Source organism: Hyla sarda, chromosome 2 (assembly GCF_029499605.1).
Source record: "Hyla sarda isolate aHylSar1 chromosome 2, aHylSar1.hap1, whole genome shotgun sequence".
NCBI classification, from domain to species: domain Eukaryota; kingdom Metazoa; phylum Chordata; class Amphibia; order Anura; family Hylidae; genus Hyla; species Hyla sarda.
Window position 1 is genome coordinate 63,921,941 of NC_079190.1, and position 19,882 is coordinate 63,941,822.

At 40.4% G+C, this 19,882-nt stretch overlaps 1 protein-coding gene across 4 annotated transcripts in view; it reads right to left on the reverse strand.

The window, feature by feature from the left end:
• SPART (spartin) overlaps positions 1-19,882 on the reverse strand; it is an 89,088-nt gene that overhangs the window by 12,352 nt on the left and 56,854 nt on the right. For all 4 annotated transcript variants that reach the window (XM_056561933.1, XM_056561931.1, XM_056561930.1 and 1 more), the window contains exons 2-6: positions 11,895-12,710; positions 8,988-9,185; positions 5,605-5,743; positions 910-1,104; positions 147-305 (exon numbers count right to left, since the gene is read on the reverse strand). In XM_056561933.1, the coding sequence (XP_056417908.1) occupies positions 147-305; positions 910-1,104; positions 5,605-5,743; positions 8,988-9,185; positions 11,895-12,707 (1,504 nt within the window). In that variant the 5' untranslated portion in view covers positions 12,708-12,710. The remainder of the gene's footprint in view (positions 1-146; positions 306-909; positions 1,105-5,604; positions 5,744-8,987; positions 9,186-11,894; positions 12,711-19,882) is intronic.

Sequence of the window (19,882 nt, forward strand, 5' to 3'; positions counted from 1 at the left end):
TAGGGGGAGTGTCGGCCACTGCTTTGTGTGGTGGTCGACACAACTCTTTTCTTTTTACAGCTCTTAGAATAGGGAATAAATTATACTTTTCTGGAGTACTCCTTTAACAAAAGCACAAATAATGTCTTTATATCCACTATAAATACCTTGTACTCCACTGGCTGCCACCACCATGGCACCATCCAATGGAGATTTTCCATCCTTGTCTTTCTTCAGAGATTCAGGAAGAAGTTTGCTGCCATGTTTCTTCACATGTGGACCCAGCTCTCTCCCAACACAACTTGCAATAGCACAGACCCCATCCACTAGAATGAGAAAAACCCAAATAGTCATGGTTATAGAACAAGGGATATAAGGTATCTTTCAAGTGAAGCCTACACAGCAGACCTGACTTTTACCAAGTGACCTCTCTGCCATGGAGGAATTTACCTATAACCTCTATTACCTAGGTTCCACATACCAACAAGGGGTTTACCATGTTAGATAGGGCCATTCACAATACGAAATCCAGCAAGGAAAATGTCCGTGCCCTTTCTGCTCCATATAATTGGAGTAGAAACAAGACTGGATTGGTGCTTTCTTTTGCATGGAATTTGACATCGAAATAAGTGCCGAAATTCGAACTTTCATTAACTTATTGGCTATTACTGGCAGATTCTGGTGGAAGATTGAACATGTTAAATCTTCCACCGGACTTTAAATCCATGTTGGAAGTTCTAAAGTTGTGAACACAACATAGGAAAACCCACTGATATCTTGTGGGTTCTGCTTGGAGTTCCGTAGTGTGAATAAGCCCTTACTGTCCATATAAATAGTATAAATATTCTTCCCATATTACATTTTACCACACATTATCCAGCAAACAGGGCCAATGGAAAGAAAATAGTACATCTGGGTATATATCTTTACCTAAGAACTGACTGACTTTGACTGCCCCACCGGTGGCTTGCTTGGCTACGTGAAGTCCTTTGGCCACTGTGGGGTTGACCTCTAGAGGTTTATCCTCAGGCTGTATATGTTCTCTTATTTTGGTGGCGCCTTTGTGAATGGCTTTTTCAGTAAACTCTGCTCCTTTCACCAGACCCCAACTCAGCCAAGAAGCTCCTAGAGGAACAAAAGAAAATTTTAAATACGGTAATAAAGAAATAAAAAAAAAAATTAACAGCATCAGTAAAAGCAGTTAAAAGCTATAATAATTGTAGTTCAGCCATATAAGGCTTGGTTCACACTGTGTTAATCAAGTCCATCATACAGTAGGTATGCATTGGCATCCTGGTCAAAAGCGTATGTCAACATTTAAAGGGGTACTCCGGCCCTAATACATCTTATCCCCTATCCAAAGGATAGGGGATAACATGTCTGATTGCGGGAGTCCCGCCGTGTCACGCCCCCTCCCATAGACTTGCATTGCGGGGTGTGATGTCACATGGGGGCGGAGTCATGACGTCACGATACTCCGGCCCCGTAGTTGTGACCCAGCAGACTCCGAGGCTGCAGCGCTGCATGCAGCTCCCAGAGGTGGGTGCTGCATGCGAGATAGCAGGGGTCCCCAGCGGCGGGACCCCCGCGATCAGACATCTTATCCCCTATCCTTTGAATAGGGGATAAGAAGTCTTAGGGCTGGAGTACCCCTTTAACATGGCACACTGCAAGTTGGCCTATTAAATTGAATGCCCCGAACATAGTCATCTAGTTGCTGTGTTCGAGCCATTTCCTGCATGTATTCTACAGTGTGTGGCCAGGTATGAACATATGCACTAGCTGTATTAGGACAATTATAGTGACCATATTGCAGACATAATCATTATAGAAAGATAATTTGGTGTAATACTAGTGTGTCCAATTTCACAATGAAATATTTGTCTGCAAATGCATGTTTTTGTTTCTCCATGTTTACTACACCTCTCCTTAAAGGGGTTATCCAGGAAAAAAAACTTTTTTTATATATATCAACTGGCTCCAGAAAGTTAAACAGATTTGTAAATTACTTCTATTAAAAAAATCTTAATCCTTTCAGTACTTATGAGCTTCTGAAGTTAAGGTTGTTCTTTTCTGTCTAAGTGCTCTCTGATGACACCTGTCTCGGGAAACGCCCAGTTTAGAAGAGGTTTGCTATGGGGATTTGCTTCTAAACTGGGCGTTTCCTGAGACACGTGTCATCAGAGAGGACTTAGACAGAAAAAAACAACCTTAACTTCAGAAGCTCATAAGTACTGAAAGGATTAAGATTTTTTTATAGAAGTAATTTACAAATCTGTTTAACTTTCTGGAGCCAGTTGATCTATAAAAAAAGTTTTTTTCCTGGAATACCCCTTTAATGTGTAATGTGACTCACGATGGGCAACATGTTGAGGACATTATGCTACATCACTTGAGTAACCCAATAACTTTTGACTTTTTTTTTCTTAATGCCCTTTATTACTTGCATTGATGAATATGAGGAACATTGAAAAAGTTTTCCACACTTTTATATTTAGTTTAAACAGAGAAGGTGGAAGGAGTAGTAATCGGTCATGTGACTTGCATCGCAAAGTAGGGTGACTATGTTGAGCAAACTAGATGGGCCGTATAGTTCTTATCTGCCGACAGATTCTGTGCTGTGGCTGTCCCGTGGTTGAGGACTCACTCGGGCAGCCTGGCAGCCTATAGTGTTGGGCCCACTGGAGTTCCTTTATAGTATAAATAATGTCTAGAATGTAATATAAGATAAAATAATCAAATTAATTTAAGAAAAATATATTATGTATGTAAGTTTAATCTATCACTGTGCCTTTAAAATTTGTGAGCAGCAACCCACATGTGACCATGTGAGCCAATAAGACCCCAAAAGCTCCTTCTGTATAGTGAGGTACAGGGGAGGAGTTAGTACGCAGTTAGTCCACCCCAGCGTGTACTCCTGTGCACAGCTAAGGCTGGATGTTTTTACCAATACGGGACGGCATACAGCTGGAGGGAGATAAAACCTTGCGCTCCCGTATCCCTGCCGTATGCCGCCCGTATGTAATTCATTTCAATGAGTCGACCAGAGTGAAACACTGACTCCGGTTGGCTCATTTTTGCCCCGTATGCGCTTTTCCACCGGACCTCAAACAGTGGTCGACTACGGTTTTAGGTGCGGTGGGAAAACCGCATACAGGGCAAAAATGAGCCGACTGGAGTCGGCTCATTGAAATGAATTACATATGGTCGGCATACGGCAGGGATACGGGAGCGCAAGGTTTTAGCTCCCCCCAGCTGTATGCGGTCCCATATTGGTAAAAACGTAATGTGAACCCAGCCTAAGCTCAGGTTTGTGCGGTGTTGTGTTTCCTAAGCTGTGGCCTACTTCAGTTTTATCCCTGGTCATCCTACAAGTGTCACTTGCGGGAGAACTACAGGTCCCTGCAGAATCAGTTACAGTGCCTTGGAAGGACCCTAGCTACCAGAACCTCAAATCCTACAATTCCGTCCAGTGAAAAGCACCACAAGTCTGAGAACGACAGCAAGGCTCGCAAGGGGTACGCTGCACTCTCATACTAAGACCAGCTGTTTGTGTTATACCAACTTCACAAGCTCAGTAAAATCAGTTAACCATAACCATACATCGGTGTGTTTATTGATTTATCGTGTCTGGCCCAGGAAGACTGCTTCCCACCTTCGGACCATGGTTCAGATAAACGGTGCCCTGACGTCACAAAGTGTTCAAGGTACGTCCTACTAACACCCAGTGGCCGCCATAATTCTATCATGATTTCATAATATGGAATGCTAAGCATGTCGTGATACAATAAAGCAATTTTACCACACGCCAAGACTGGGTGAGTGCTCCATTCTTCTGTTTATCTGCATTGGATATATCTTATACGTGAGCACAGGAATGGTCCATTAGCCAGAGGAGCACAGCTATATATCTATTTGGGAAGTAGCAGTGCCAAGTATACCCTTGTGAGGACTGGTTCTATCATGATTTCATTTGTTTTGAAATAAATAAGTTTAAAAAAGCGTGGAAACTTTTTGAATGCCCCTCATACTTGAGAATTGCTGCCCTAATGTGCTGTGTAGATTAGAGAACTCTTCAATTTGGAAAGCTGGGGCAACATTAGACCATAAGACATTTGTGAGGAATCTATGTAAAGAATAAAGATTTTTTAGACTTAAAGAGTACCTGTCACCAAATAAAACTTTTAATATAGTGTTCCTTGTGTAATTAGCAGACACTTTCCCATTCACTTGCTTTGAAAATAATCAATAAATATGTTTAAAATGTAATAGGAAAATCGGCCACTAGGTGGCTCTGTTCTGTTCCCTGCCTCAAATAATACAGTGAGTTTGGTCTCCTCCCAGCAGGAGACCAAACTCAAGAAGTGCTTCTCTGCACTGAGCTTGATTGACAGCTGCACAGAGCCTCACTGAAACATGACTAGAGCCTCACTGAAAGCTGCACATATCCTGAGGTCTTCTATTCATCACAGCACTGCAACCATGTGAGGGCAGAAGTGGTCCCCCAGCAGGCTTCAGTGAGGTCATGCCTGCTGGGAAAGGCCCACTTTCTCCTGCTGGAAGATTGCACATGTGAGCAAGAATAAACATAAGATACAGAACTTTTTAAAGCTCTGAATTTTTTTTAGGGGTGGGAGGAATGTTAGGAGTAGTTAGGGAACAAAGTCTGAGTTAGTTTAGAACAGTTTATTTGACAGGTACTTTTTAAGTTTTTAAAGGTGTATTGCGGTTTCAGTAATGTGTATTTAAACAAGACGATCACCCCAAGATATATAACTTACTAATATAAAGTTATCACAAATTGTACTGGCCTAAGTGCTTTTTTGTGTGATTTACCCCTGACAAAAAGTTGTGTAGTGCTCTCATTATCAGTGTGGCGATGTCTTAGAAGCTCCCCTGCTCCTCCCTCTCTCCAAATGACAACGCACCATCCTCTGTCTCCGAAGACGTGGCTGAATCTGGTCTCTGAGCTCTAGCTTCGCCCCGAGTGAAGTAATCACCTCTGACCAGCACCTACAGTCTACCTCACCATCTCCCTGTGATATACACATATATAAATCTTTATTGAGACACCTAGGAAGAATGATGTATGTTTACAGCATGCTGCATGTGCTTAAAAATGCCACAGGTAGAGGAGCAGCCAGGGAATGAATACAGCTGTTGCAACTTTACTTACTGAGCAATAGATAGTTTGCTGTGAAATAAGATGTTCTGCAACAGCTCTAGGCAGGGAATTGGCAGGAGTACTGTGAAAAGGTAGTAGGCAGAGTGGAAGGGCTGTGATGAAGAGCTGAGGGAAAGCAATGCATTATGGGAATTAAAGTACTGAGCCACTGCTCAACCAGGAAGTACAGGACTAAGACCACTAAAGTAAATAGATTTATTTGTGATTTTAGAACTGGGGAAGATAGGTAATCATTTTTTCCCCTTATGTCAGAGTACCCCTTTAATAGTGGAATTCTGTTCAGGAGGCTTTATCTCTTGAGATTTTATTTCTGTAGGATTTTAATCCATTCCATAACAATTATACTAAAATTCTTTCAGATGTTCATTTATTTTGTTTTTTTTTTACATGAAAAACCTGATTATGACATGTATCCACAATAACTATCCTCTTATCTATACCTTGGAGAATTCCCTGGGCCACTTTCTCACTCCATGGAGGTAAGGCATCCTTTTCTATTGGTGTCGGCTCTGGTTCAGGTATAGTAACCACATGGATTCTTTGAGTCAAGTCTATGACTTCGTCTGATGCTTCACTAGGCTGGAATAGCAGAGACAATAACACATTATTCAGTAAAATGTCAAGATGAGACATTACAGCCGTTCTCTCCGTGTAACTTTAAAAGATCTTTGTCGTAGGCACACTGCAATTTTTTTTGTTTTAGCCCCAGCGGACATCTTGGGTACCAGTGTATGGACAGCATATGTTGCACAGTGTCTCTAGGTAGGTCATGTATATAGCACTCTGCAATGCATGCCATTCTATTCTATGGGGTGACAAAATGTAAGTATATAGAAATATATGCAATAGAAAAGAAGAATAGAGGGAGCACTCACTGCGTAGGGATGATCTCAAGTGGTATTTTTATTCTTTAACATTGGTGCGGTGCGTGTACATCATGGAGCGGGACGCCAGGAGCCCAACGAGCAAGAGTGGTGAACAGCTGCTTTGGCACTGATCAAGCAGTGCTTCTTTTAGGAGGAAGGTGTATCTACCGGCGCTCAGGTGACGGAAGGGGTTGGTCAGAAGAAGCACTGTTTGATCAGTGTGAAAGCAGCTGTTCACCACTCTTGCTCGTGGGCTCCTGGCGACCCGCTCCAAGATATACACGCACAGCACAGATGTTAAAGGGGTTCTCCCCTGCCCCGCCTTCCAGCTTCCGTGTTCGAGGCCGCCCCCTCGTGACGTCACGCCCGCTCCCCCTCAACAAAAGTCTATGGGAAGGGGGCGCGACTGCTGTCGCGCCCCCTTCCCATAGACTTTCGTTGAGGGGGCAGGCGTGACATCACGCCCACCCCCTCGTGACGTCACGCCTACCCGCTCGTGACGGGCGGGCGTGACATCACGAGGGGGCGGCCTCGAACACGGGAGCCCGCACACAGCGTTCGGAGTAATAAACTTCCGGACGCTGCGAGCGGAGCTCCGGAAGGCAGGGCAGTGGAGAACCCCCTTAAAGAATAAAAATACCACTTGAGATAATCCCTACGCAGTGAGTGCTCCCTCTATTTTTTTCTATTGCATTGCATGAACTGCCTCTTCGTTAGAGGGTGAGCACGGGAAGATTTGTCTACAGTGGGTCCGGTAGTGCGTCCTACTGCTGTTGAAATTTGTGAAGCTAGGATATCTGTGTCTGGAGCGGCAGCGGCCGGTCTCTGTTTCTCCCAGCATTGATATATAAATATATGTCTATATCTACTGCATAAGCATAGGGGAAGACAATAGCACATCATTTGGCAAAATACCACACAACTGAATCCCTTCTCTTCCTACACTATCGGGCATGATGGGAGTGGTAGGTTTGCAACAGGAGAGAGACAGGTTTGGGAAGACAGGTTATGGGGTTGGGATATGGGGGTTGGGATATGTGGACGAGATATGAGGACGAGAGAGTTATTGTTGCTTTTCCTCTGCTTGTCATTTCTAAAATCAAGAAAATAAGGGGACTTTGAGTGACTTGTGTTTTTGCAGAACATATAATTGTGCTCTTGTACCAGATTGGATTCCAGGCCTATTGTATAACCTGAGCACAAAGGCAATGGACACTGTCCAGATAGGATGTATCTGGCCACTTACAGACAACAAGCAATACTTTATTTGCCATGTATATAACAAAGATCTAAAATAAAGATCTGAAATGGTCACCATCCCTTTAACAAATCCCATTGAAATGTGGATTAGGCACCGGATGTACTTAATTCACAGAGCACTTAGGTGTAATGGCAGTAAGTGAAGAATCATATAAGACTAAGATAAGGAATGTGTATTTGGATGAATAATACTCTTCTCTCCTGATAGGGATCAGCACTGATGAAGCTACATGACAGCGGCTGCCTATATGCATCATCGTGTAAGATACTGCCCAAGAGACGCAATGCTTTTAAAAAAAAATTGTATTACTTGTCATGGGGATAGGGTTGCCACCTTTCTTGCACAAAAATACAATTAGCCATGCTAATTTGCATAATTAATTATATATGCGTGACATCACAGGATACACATATGCGGGGAGATATTTTGTGCTATTCTGACCCCTATAACATTTTTTATTTCTCCTTATACGGGTATGAGGGCTCATCCTTTACGCCCCGATTTGCAGTTTTTAACAGTACCATTTTTGTTTTGATGTGACTTTTTGACAGCTTTTTTTTTTAATTACATTCGGGAGTTGCAGTTAGTTACTAACTACAACTCCCAGCATGCCCTGATACAGCCTGTGGCTCAGCAGCTGCCCCAAATGAAATCTACAACTCCCAGCATGTTGGACTATATAGTAGTATATAGTATAGGTCAGTGTTTCCCAACCAGGGGTGCCTCCAGCTGTTGCAAAACTACAACTCCCAGCATGCCCGGACAGCCGTTGGCTGTCCGGGCATGCTGGGAATTGTAGTTTTGCAACAGCTGGAGGCACACTGGTTGGAAAACCCTGGTATAGTATATGGTGCAACATTCCATGGCTGGTATTTTTGATATAGAAATACTGGCAGGGTGACCAAAATACCGGCCAGGTGGCAACCCTACATGGGGATGGCTTAATGGAAACAATGTTATGGGGGCACTCTCCGTGCCCTTGTACAAGTTGTACATTTTTGTTTTGATGTGACTTTTTGACAGCTTTTTTTATTACATTCGGGAGTTGCAGTTAGTTACTAACTACAACTCCCAGCATGCCCTGATACAGCCTGTGGCTCAGCAGCTGCCCAAGACAAAAGCTACAACTCCCAGCATGTTGCAATATATAGTAGTATATAGTATAGGTCAGTGTTTCCCAACCAGGGGTGCCTCCAGCTGTTGCAAAACGGCTGTCCGGGCATGCTGGGAGTTGTAGTTTTGCAACAGCTGGAGGTGCTCTGGTTGGAAAACCCTGGTATAGTATATGGTGCAACATTCCATGGCCGGTATTTTTGATATAGAAATACTGGCAGGGTGGCCAAAATACCGGCCTGGTGGCAACCCTACATGGGGATGGCTGAATGGAGACAATGTTATGGGGGCACTCTACAAGTTGTACAAGCTGAACAAGGGCAGAAAGAGTGCAGTAGAACTGTTGCAATGTTGACGACCTCTACGTTCCAGTGCCAACCTTGCCATTTGCAGAGCCCACACCATGGATCTAGTGCATGTGATATTCTATTCAGCTTGTTGCTGACATCTTTGTATCATCCTAAGCAGAGAAGACTGGCGATGTGTCTCACAAATGTCTATACCTAATCTATAACACAAACCAAGCGAGGCCTATACCTGTATGGTAAACCCGTACGATTCCCTTTATTATCCACTCACTTACCTGAATTCTCAGGTTAGACATCTGTTTCATGAGGTCTTCAAAGAGCTCCACATCAGCATGGGGGAGCTCGGCCGAGAGCACCACCCCCACGTAAGAGCCGGGAAGCTGCGACATCAGGTCTGGGAACATGTACACCCCAGTATTAGAACGTAAAACCGGAGACTGGTTACTCATGAGTGGGTATAGCCAGTCACACACCTGCCAAACAAAGAACACTATTTAACATTATGGGTCTGTTTTATGGTATCTAGTACATAGTATATCGGCACTCATAACCTTATTAGCCTTAGTTATACTGTAGATTTCGAAACCCTCTGGCCTAGATTTACTAAAACTGTCTAATTCTTAGTATAAACTTAGACTAGACAGTCTACAAGTGCAGCAGATGAGGTGCAGGCTGTTTGATAAATCTGGTTCATCTTTAGACTCCTCCAGTCCAAGTTTAGATCCCCTTTTAGTTGACAGGTCACATAGATGTAGATTACATCATATTGGGATTATATTTCATATTAAGACACATTAAACCTAATAGCAGGTTTAAGGGGATAGGGGATAAGATGTTTAAGCACCAGTGTACCCCTTTAAATAGTAACCTAAGTAGTAAAGGGTGGTCCTATAGTTTATACTACCCACCAGAAAAGACTAGTTAGGACAATGTTAGATTTTTCAGTAGGAAGTTGGAACACAACACTCGCTGAAATATAAGTAAACAAGCAGAATATGGGTCGAGTGCCAGTCTGAATGTGGCAGAAACTCAATCCTACCCATGCATAGTTAACTAAGAGGCTGCGGTGGTGTTATACTGTAAGCCTACGGCGTAGCCTGTTTTATATTGGTTTACTATGATAGCTTAATATAGTCTGAACACATAGTCTGAACTTACAAAACCTATTTACAGATCCCACCATTCAGTATATGGTTATTGTTGTGCCCAAAGTGGATGGGTCTCCTCCAGGACAAAGAGAACTGTTTCCGGAAGCCAACTATAGGTAGCTACCAAGTCAGGCACATTGTTACATCTAAGTCCAAACCCAACCAATATGCTGTTCAGTTTTGGGCACCTGTCCATAAAAGGGACACTGCGGAGTTGGAAAGGGTGCAGAGACGCGCGACTAAACTAATATGGGGCATGGAACATCTTAGCTATGAGGAGCGATTAAAGGAGTTACAATTGTTTAGTCTTGAGAAGAGACGTTTAAGGGGGGATATGATAAACGTATATAAGTATATTAATGGCCCATACAAAAAATATGGAGAAAAACTGTTCCAGGTTAAACCCCCCCAAAGGACGAGGGGGCACTGCCTCCGTCTGGAGAAGAAAAGGTTTAGTCTAAAGGGGCGACACGCCTTCTTTACCGTGAGGACTGTGAATTTATGGAACAGTCTACCTCAGGAACTGGTCACAGCAGGAACAATTAACAGCTTTAAAACAGGATTAGATACATTCCTGGAACAAAATAACATTAATGCTTATGAAGAAATATAAAATCCCATCCCTTCCCCAATATCGCGCCACACCCCTACCCCTTAATTCCCTGTTTAAACTTGATGGACATATGTCTTTTTTCGACCGTACTAACTATGTAACTATGTAACTATGTAACTCCAAACTGTGGACCTTCAGCTATTTAAGTTTCGCAACATCTGGAGGTCCACAGTTCGGAGACCACTGGTTTAGGTCATTAAAGCCACAGTTGACCCAGGACTTGCAGCTGTAATGCAGACATAGAAATATGTCTGTATTAGGCAGTGTAAACCCAGCGTTAAAGGGGTACTCCAATGGAAAACAATTTTTTTCTAATCAACTGGTGCCAGACAGATTTGTAAATTACTTAATCCTTCCAGTACTTATCAGCTGCTGTATACTACAGAGGAAGTTGAGTTGTTCTTTTCTCTTTGACCACAGTGCTCTCTGCTGACACCTCTGTCCGTGTCAGGAACTGTCCAGAGCAGGAGAGGTTTTCTATGGGGATTTGCTCCTGTTATGGACAGTTCCTGACACAGACAGAGGTGTCAGCAGAGAGCACTGTAGTCAGACAGAAAAGAACTACATAACTTCCTCTGGAGCATACAGCAGCTGATAAGTACTGGATGGATTAATATTTTTAAATAGAAGTAATTTACAAATCTGTTGAATTAAAAAAAAAGTGTTTTTTACAGGAGTGCCCCTTTAATGTATGACCTTTAAAGAGTCTTAAAACATGACCTATGATTTATACATTTTTCTCTTTTTCTTCTGGAGGGGAGCTAATTTGCACCAGGGACCATTGCTTGTAAGAATCCCTACACCCAACTGGTGGTCTTTGCAAGGAGAAACAATACCCCCAGAGATCAGATATTCTGGAGTGTTCCTTTATCCATAACCTTAACCTCATGTTCCTTTCCTTAATCTCTCAGAATTGCAAAGTGATGAGATATTAAGTAAAATAAGGATGTAAAGGACAGAGAGTTGTTAATGTAAAACCCACATAGGTGGGAGGGTCCTGGGTTCAGGGTTGTCCCATTCCAACAAGGGTCATGCCCCTAATACACTATTTCATAAAAGATTGGAGGGTAAACAAGTTTATGTATTGGGGAGCGGGGACGTGATAAGGCTCTGTGCATCTCGTACAATGTATTCTTCTATATGGCTATACTATGGCATACATCTGAGCCTTCTGAAGTCTTCCTGACTTACACCTCCAGTGGTAGGCATAATGCTGTGTGTACAGAGATCAACATGAACGCGAACCAAAAGAGGTCCCATATGGAACTTGTAACTGGGCCTGCACATCCATGAGATATAACACAGAAATGTGACTTTTATGTAAACTCATGGTTCTGACCAATGACATATATTACCGGAAGTCTCTTTATCGGCACTAGAGTTCCCCGGGGTCTGGTACAATGTAATAGCTATAATTTTACCTGGAGGAAAGCCGGAGGGCGAGTCTGGTCCATTTCACTGCTGGTGTCCATAAACTTGATAATACGGAGATACCCCGGATATGAGGGGGCGCTCACTTGTCCATCTGGTGTCACATAGAAAATCTGGACTCCTCTGGGTAAAAGGATGAGTTCCTCGGCATCTACTCCCAGACTTTGCACTGGAGGAGGCTGAGTGGGCATAGTATAGAACTCATCCCCAACTATGGAATGTTCCCCAGACTCCGTGCCATATGAGACAGTGTAATGTCCATCTGTGGCCTGAGGAGTGTATGCTGGGGGTGCTGCAAGTCCTGCTATATAGGGATTCAGGGCTGCCCCACTGTCTGTCGCTATACATGACACCCCATTCACTGGCTCAGAAGGCAATGGCGGTAATATTGGCAGTGGTGGTCTCTCGGGTTTTTCTCTCTGTTTTGGTGGCAGTGATGGGTATAAAGTTGACTCTGGGGCAGATGCGCCCATAGGTGGAAGGTTTGCAGGAGCACCTGACATACTCTGCTGTAAGATATTTAGTCTGGTATTCACATTCTCCAATGTCTCTCGCATCTTTGCTTGCATTTGTCTTGCAGTGTCCCAGGCTGGACCTGTGCACTGAGGTCCCTGCAATGAGACACTTAATCCTCTTTTCAAATGCTCCTGGCCTTGCCGGTAATAGTTGCGAGCTTCTTCCTTGTAACCGACTTCATCAGTGTTCAGACCTTTGTTAATGTATACAAATGCTTTTCTGTATTCCTCCTCGATACTTCGGATTAAGGCGTTTTCCTGCATGTCTGGAAGTGGCTGCTTTTCCATTTACTGAAAAGGAAAATAAGGCGACAAATGAGATGATATACAACAGGTACATAGTAATGTCATCGAAGGCGGTATCTACATGATGTGGCAGAGATTATCCTGCAGGGAATGGTCATCCAAGGTTTTTTTGATGTAGCCGGGTCTAGTTCTATAAGACAATGCACCGAATTTATTCTGAATTTTAGAGACATTTTTCTACTGGGGTCAACCAAATGGGTGTAACCTCTATAAAAAGTTATAGCCTTGGTAAAGAGGCAAAAAAGCAACTCATAATTGGTCTTAAAGGGGTACTCCAGGGCTTAGACATCTTATCCCCTATCCAAAGGATAGGGGATAAGATGCTTGATCGCGGAGGTCCAGCCGCTGGGGACCCCCGTGCTCTTGCACACAGCACCCCAGTTAAAATCAGTCCCCGGAGCATGTTCGCTCCGGGTCTGATTACCGGCGTCCATGGGCAGACGGCGTGTGACGTCACGCCTCTGCCCCTCAATGCAAGCCTATGGAAGGGGGCATGACAGCTGTCACGCCCCCTCCCATAGGCTTGCATTGAGGGGCGGATCAGACCCGGAGAAAACATGCTCCGGAGACTGATTTTAATTGGAGTGCTGCATGCAAGATCACAGGGGTCCCCAGCAGCGGGACCCCCACGATCAAGCATCTAATCCCCTATCCTTTGGATAGGGGATAAGATGTCTAAGCGCCAGAGTACCCCTTTAAAGTAACAGAATGTTCACACCCAAAGCAATTGCTAGAACGAGCGGGGAGAGAAGCGCACATCTGAGCGCTTCTCTCCCTATTCTCTGTGTGCATGACCAAAAATGGTCCCGTAGACTTATTATGAGACTGTCTCGGTTACAGAGTCAGGAAAGAATCTGGTTAGCACATACTTCTCCCGGTTCATTCTAGCGTTGGCCGCAGCTTCCAACAATCAGACATGTCAAACATTTTGCTTGCTTGGGACAAAGACTTCAACTGATCACTAGAATGAGCTAAGAGAAGTGTGACTTAAAATCATGTGACCAAAAGAGTCTGATAATGTAAGTCTATGGGACTATCTTAGTCACGAACAGAACGAACAGGTAGTGAAGCGCTCATCCGCATGCTTCTCCTGGCTCATTCTAGCATGTTTTGAACATTCAGACCCTGATCGATCAAAACATTTGACACGTCTCTATGATATGCCAAAACTTTTTTAAAGTAACAGTGCTTATTTGATTTAACTAGACAGTCTCCAGACACGCCAGGTTTATCAATCTATCTAATACACTTTGTTAAATCTGGCAAATTTCAAGGCTTTCTGTAAGGGTGCATGCACACCATGTTTTTGCTATACAGTTCCTGCATACAGAACCGTATAGAAAACCGTATGCATTGACGTAACATTGTAAACCGTATGTCAAACGCATCATCAGGTTCAGTCCGTTTTGCATCCTATATGGTTTTGTCCTTTTTTTTTTTACCCGTACCCAAAACCATAGACTACCACGTTTTTTGGTCAGGGTGAAAAACCGTATTAGGGTACGGATACGCCACTGAAGGACCTCCTATGTGCTGCCTTTCTATGTGCCTGCTCGGAGCGGCAATACGCCGCTACGAGCAGACACACTGCAATGTGCGAGTTGCCGCGAGCATGCGCAGTATACTCGCACATCGCGGCAGCTCTCGGCCTAGCTCATTGAGCAGGGGAAGTGGCTGCGATGTGTGCGAGTACATCGTGCATGCGCGGCGACTCGCACATCACAGTGTGTCTGCTCGGAGCGGCGTATTGCCGCTCCGAGCAAGCACATTTAAAGGGGTACTCCGGTGAAAACCTTTTTTCTTTTAAATCAACTGGTGCCAGAAAGTTAAACAGATTTGTAAATTACTTCTATTAAAAAATCTTAATCCTTCCTGTACTTATTAGCTGCTGAATACTACAGAGGAAATTCTTTTCTTTTTGGAATGCTCTCTGATGACATCACGAGCACAGTTCTCTCTGCTGAAGTTATTATAATAATAATAACGCTTTATTTATTGTTGTCCTTAGTGGGATTTGAACCCAAGTCCCCAGCACTGCAAGGCAGCAGTGCTAACCACTGAGCCACCATGCTGCCCTTAGCATACATCTGCTATGCATGGTTGCTAAAATGGACAGAGATGTCAGCAGAGAGCACTGTGTTCGTGATGTCATCAGTGTTCCAAAAAGAAAGGAATTTCCTCTGTAGCATTCAGCAGCTAATAAGTACTGGAAGGATTAAGATTTTTTAATAGAAGTAATTAACAAATATGTTTAACTTTCTGCCACCAGTTGATTTAAAAGAAAAAAGGTTTTCACCGGAGTACCCCTTTAAGGGCACCATACAGAGGTCCTTCAGCAGTGGATCTGCAGCATAAAATACGCTGTAAATCCGAACGTGTGAACGTACCCTTAAACCGTATATATATTTTTTTTTTAACATGGGAGTCAATGGGAACCGTACAGAACTGTGTGTGCGTAAGGTTCCATCCGGTTTTCACCATATGGTTTTTGACTTTGCACAGTTTTTTTTCTTGGAATTTCAATCAAACAAGGGAAACTTTATTCAAAATGGAGTGAAAAGTTCAAAACGTATACGTTTTTTCTTAAAAAACGGATGCAACCGGACATAATTTTTCACACCGTATACGGGTTAAAATTTGTACACACGTTTTGATACAGTTTAGTCAGGTTTTGAGGAATCCGTTTTACATCAGAAACCTGATACGGGAACTGTATTGCAAAAACGTTTGAAAGTTTGCACTGTCTAAGAATTAGAACGTTTGACTAAATTTGGGTCAATGTGCTTGGGGCCTTATGAGAATATTTTTTTTTGTCCACAACCACGTCCTTATATTATGGCGTTAAACAGCCAACATGGCAGACAAACTCAGCAGACGCCATATGCAAAAACAGTTCGGAGTTAAGCCATACTTGTGCGCACAAAATTGTATAGCAAAAATGCACAACATTTTATGGGGAAACAACATGACATTGTGTATGCAAATGCAATGTCATGCATCAGTGTTTTTAGTTTCCACATTACTGACCCCCCACTTCTTGTACTGTTATGCTTTAATATGGTATCACAACACATCACGAGCGATATGATGCCATGTGCATAGATAACTGTATTTAGTGGAGACTTTTCCATATAATTGTACGGCACCGTTTTGCTATCCTGACTCACCCTTGTTATTGCTCAGTCTGGTATAATACAGGCGCTATCTAGATATAAGCATAGTCAGCGCGTCTATGACATCACACATTGACTGGGAACACACACTACATCCAGGCTTGCAGATTAGATTGAAGCGGTTATATAATCCAGCAGATAATAGTTTGGAAATCACTGGGATCATCATAATCTGTACCAGTGTTTTCCAACCAGGGTGCCTCCCGCTGTTGTAAAACTACAACTTCCAGCATGCCCGGACAGCCTTCGGCTGTCCGGGCATGCTGGAAGTTGTAGTTTTGCAACAGCTGGAGGCACCCTGGTTGGGAAACACTGATCTGTATACTATATGTCCTGCATCTTGTACATTATAGTGCTTATATACAACAACAAGATAAAAACAAAGGCCAATGATAACATCTCAATACCAGTAACAGGCCTTAGTGTTGTGGCTATTTCTTCTAGATAAGATAATGGCCAGCGGATACCAGAGCTATAAGTACGAGTATATGGTTTTTGTACCATGAATGAGTATACGGTTTATGTAGGATTTTGAATGACTATACTGTATGTAAGTTTATTGCATACATGATCTATGATTATGTACAGGTATACTGTATGTATGGGTATACTATATATATGTATGATTATGTACAGGTATACTGTATGTATGGGTATACTATATATATGTATGATTATGTACAGGTATACTGTATGTATGGGTATACTATATATATGTATGATTATGTACAGGTATACTGTATGTATGGGTATACTATATATATGTATGATTATGTACAGGTATACTGTATGTATGGGTATACTACATATATGTATGATTATGTACAGGTATACTGTATGTATGGGTATACTATATATATGTATGATTATGTACAGGTATACTGTATGTATGGGTATACTACATATATGTATGATTATGTACAGGTATACTGTATGTATGGGTATACTATATATATGTATGATTATGTACAGGTATACTGTATGTATGGGTATACTACATATATGTATGATTATGTACAGGTATACTGTATGTATGGGTATACTATATATATGTATGATTATGTACAGGTATACTATATATATCTATGATTATGTACAGGTATACTGTATGTATGGGTATACTATATATATCTATGATTATGTACAGGTATACTGTATGTATGGGTATACTACATATATGTATGATTATGTACAGGTATACTGTATGTATGGGTATACTATATATATGTATGATTATGTACAGGTATACTGTATGTATGGGTATACTATATATATCTATGATTATGTACAGGTATTCTGTATGTATGGGTATACTATATATATATATATATATGATTATGTACAGGTATACTGTATGTATGGGTATACTATATATATATATATATATATGATTATGTACAGGTATACTGTATGTATGGGTATACTATATATATATATCTATGATTATGTACTGGTATACTGTATGTATGGGTATACTATATATATATATATATATATATATATATCTATGATTATGTACAGGTATACTGTATGTATGGGTATACTACATATATGTATGATTATGTACAGGTATTCTGTATGTATGGGTATACTATATATATGTATGATTATGTACAGGTATACTGTATGTATGGGTATACTATATATATCTATGATTATGTACAGGTATTCTGTATGTATGGGTATACTATATATATATATATATGATTATGTACAGGTATACTGTATGTATGGGTATACTATATATATATATATATATATATATATATGATTATGTACAGGTATACTGTATGTATGGGTATACTATATATATATATCTATGATTATGTACAGGTATACTGTATGTATGGGTATACTATATATATATATCTATGATTATGTACAGGTATACTGTATGTATGGGTATACTACATATATGTATGATTATGTACAGGTATTCTGTATGTATGGGTATACTATATATATGTATGATTATGTACAGGTATACTGTATGTATGGGTATACTATATATATGTATGATTATGTACAGGTATACTGTATGTATGGGTATACTACATATATGTATGATTATGTACAGGTATACTGTATGTATGGGTATACTACATATATGTATGATTATGTACAGGTATACTGTATGTATGGGTATACTATATATATGTATGATTATGTACAGGTATACTGTATGTATGGGTATACTATATATATGTATGATTATGTACAGGTATACTGTATGTATGGGTATACTATATATATCTATGATTATGTACAGGTATACTGTATGTATGGGTATACTACATATATGTATGATTATGTACAGGTATACTGTATGTATGGGTATACTATATATATGTATGATTATGTACAGGTATACTGTATGTATGGGTATACTATATATATCTATGATTATGTACAGGTATACTGTATGTATGGGTATACTACATATATGTATGATTATGTACAGGTATACTGTATGTATGGGTATACTATATATATCTATGATTATGTACAGGTATTCTGTATGTATGGGTATACTATATATATATCTATGATTATGTACAGGTATACTGTATGTATGGGTATACTACATATATGTATGATTATGTACAGGTATACTGTATGTATGGGTATACTACATATATGTATGATTATGTACAGGTATACTGTATGTATGGGTATACTATATATATGTATGATTATGTACAGGTATACTGTATGTATGGGTATACTATATATATCTATGATTATGTACAGGTATTCTGTATGTATGGGTATACTATATATATATATATATATATGATTATGTACAGGTATACTGTATGTATGGGTATACTATATATATATATATATATATATATGATTATGTACAGGTATACTGTATGTATGGGTATACTATATATATATATATATATATCTATGATTATGTACAGGTATACTGTATGTATGGGTATACTATATATATATATATATCTATGATTATGTACAGGTATACTGTATGTATGGGTATACTACATATATGTATGATTATGTACAGGTATTCTGTATGTATGGGTATACTATATATATGTATGATTATGTACAGGTATACTGTATGTATGGGTATACTATATATATGTATGATTATGTACAGGTATACTGTATGTATGGGTATACTACATATATGTATGATTATGTACAGGTATACTGTATGTATGGGTATACTACATATATGTATGATTATGTACAGGTATTCTGTATGTATGGGTATACTATATATATATCTATGATTATGTACAGGTATACTGTATGTATGGGTATACTATATATATGTATGATTATGTACAGGTATACTGTATGTATGGGTATACTACATATATGTATGATTATGTACAGGTATTCTGTATGTATGGGTATACTATATATATATCTATGATTATGTACAGGTATACTGTATGTATGGGTATACTACATATATGTATGATTATGTACAGGTATTCTGTATGTATGGGTATACTATATATATGTATGGTTATGTACAGGTATACTGTATGTATGGGTATACTATATATATGTATGATTATGTACAGGTATACTGTATGTATGGGTATACTATATATATGTATGATTATGTACAGGTATACTGTATGTATGGGTATACTATATATATGTATGATTATGTACAGGTATACTGTATGTATGGGTATACTATATATATCTATGATTATGTACAGGTATACTGTATGTATGGGTATACTACATATATGTATGATTATGTACAGGTATACTGTATGTATGGGTATACTATATATATGTATGATTATGTACAGGTATACTGTATGTATGGGTATACTACATATATGTATGATTATGTACAGGTATACTGTATGTATGGGTATACTATATATATGTATGATTATGTACAGGTATACTGTATGTATGGGTATACTACATATATGTATGATTATGTACAGGTATACTGTATGTATGGGTATACTATATATATGTATG